Raw genomic sequence first — 1,894 nt, 5'->3', positions numbered from 1 at the left:
ACAAGCATCCAAACTCTTTATATACTCAACAAATGCACCAGTTACTCAATGAAAGAGTTTTTAATTTGCATACCGAAAATGTTTAATACTCTACAAATACCAGCGGCTTGTCAACGGGTATCTTAGTCCACACAGTATGAAAGTATGATATAATATACATGTAAAATATGGTATAATTATAAACATGGCAAATTTTAGCCATTTCTCCGCAGATAAAAAAAAATGATGAACAACCTTAATAGATTTTCGAACCTTATTGGGTTCTCATCAGGTGTCTGTGTTTGTCTCCCTGTTTGCCCCCCCCCCAACCATCGCTTGACAACTGATGTTGGTATATTTACGTCCACGTAACTTACCGGTTCGGCAAAAGTTACTGATAGTGTAAGTATTAGACTTAGAAAGTTTCTGGGGTGGATTTGTTCGATAGTCTATCCCAGTACCCAAAGTTTATGCTGTGAAATAACCTGATCTGAATGAGGATTAGTTTTACAGTTTAGGGTTGGCGCTTAGGGTTAAGAGTTATCGTTAGGGCTTAGGATTAGTTTTAAACTGCCCGCTAAAATGTAAATGGCCAGGTAGACCTCATGCTGGCGAAATCAGATCTGAGCACAATAAAAATAATTTGATTTGTAATCTTTGGTATTTATTCCCTTGTAATCGTTATGATGAACGTTATTGAAGCTGTGGCTATCCCTTTTTTTTCGGGGAACTTGGATTTTATTATATATTGTTTTCTTTCTTTATCTAAGATTATTGGTGTATAATTGCCTCTATTCGAAATATTGTGCCTCAAATAAGGAAAGGATTTGCTTGATATTTCTAGCAGGATAAGGAGACACCGTAGTCCTCACAGGTTCCCTTGATAGGGTTTTACGAATTAGTAAATTTTATCTAAGATTATTGGTATTTAATTGCCTCTCTTCGAAATATTGTGCCTCAAATAAGGAAAGGATTTGCTTGGTATTTCTAGCAAGATAAGAGGACACCGTAGTCCTCACAGGTTCCCTTGATAGGGTGTTACGAATCAGTAATTTTTAGATAATTTTTACCAGGAAATGGGCCTAAAATATATTGGTGTACTGTCCTGCGAAATGAGTGGTTCAGTTTTAAGAGATGTAGAAATACGGGGTGGCTATAGGTGCTAGTATTTCTTGGTGAAATTCCAAATGATTGCAAACACACAGACATATACAAATATATATATATCAGGAGAATGGAGTGAGCAAGTCCTTTTATTTCGTTCATTTACAATTGTTTCATCGAAAATTCATCTCATGAACATTACCGTATCATTACTATATTAACATGCAATAATATATTCAAGTATTGGTTCGTGCGGTGTTCTAGTCGAAGATGGATTCTTCGGAATCATGTATGAAAGTTATTTACTAACGCATATAAATATATTTCTAGACATGACGTGTTCCATGATGCCAGTCCTGGAGATGCAGAAATGCCAGATTCCACAAAGTATGACCATATCTCGCTATATAGCCAGGGAATACGGTGAGTAAAATATAGTGACTCAATATATATATATATATAAGTTTATATGATTATCATAGACCTTGAATGATTCATTAATGGCATAACTACAGGGTTTTACCCCCCAGACTTTGGGAGGTCATAACTTTCAGAAAAATGAATATTTGTTAATGAAATTTTCTATGCATATAGTATTTACTATGTAGAATCCGAATATACAACAATTTCCGGTGAAAGTGTTTTGGAATGGGGGTGGGGGACAATTTTCGGAAATTCCAACAGAGTCCACTTAAATTCTTCTTAACTTCCAGGAAAATTTATATTTTTTCGTGAAAGTTTCTACAAATATACCTTGGTGTATGTACATTTCGAGCATGTAGGAATTTTGAAGGAATCAACTGCAGGTTAT

General features: G+C 35.1%; 1 protein-coding gene across 1 annotated transcript in view; it reads left to right on the top strand.

Annotated features, from left to right (window-relative positions):
- The window catches only part of LOC106869784 (S-crystallin 4), an 18,168-nt gene that overhangs the window by 2,140 nt on the left and 14,134 nt on the right, over window positions 1-1,894 (top strand). The window contains exon 2 of the mRNA XM_014915644.2: window positions 1,414-1,506. Within this exon, the coding sequence (XP_014771130.1) occupies window positions 1,414-1,506 (93 nt within the window). The remainder of the gene's footprint in view (window positions 1-1,413; window positions 1,507-1,894) is intronic.

The sequence above is a fragment of the Octopus bimaculoides genome, chromosome 5, assembly GCF_001194135.2.
Source record: "Octopus bimaculoides isolate UCB-OBI-ISO-001 chromosome 5, ASM119413v2, whole genome shotgun sequence".
In the NCBI taxonomy this organism is placed as follows: domain Eukaryota; kingdom Metazoa; phylum Mollusca; class Cephalopoda; order Octopoda; family Octopodidae; genus Octopus; species Octopus bimaculoides.
This window is presented reverse-complemented; position numbering and strand designations above follow the sequence as displayed.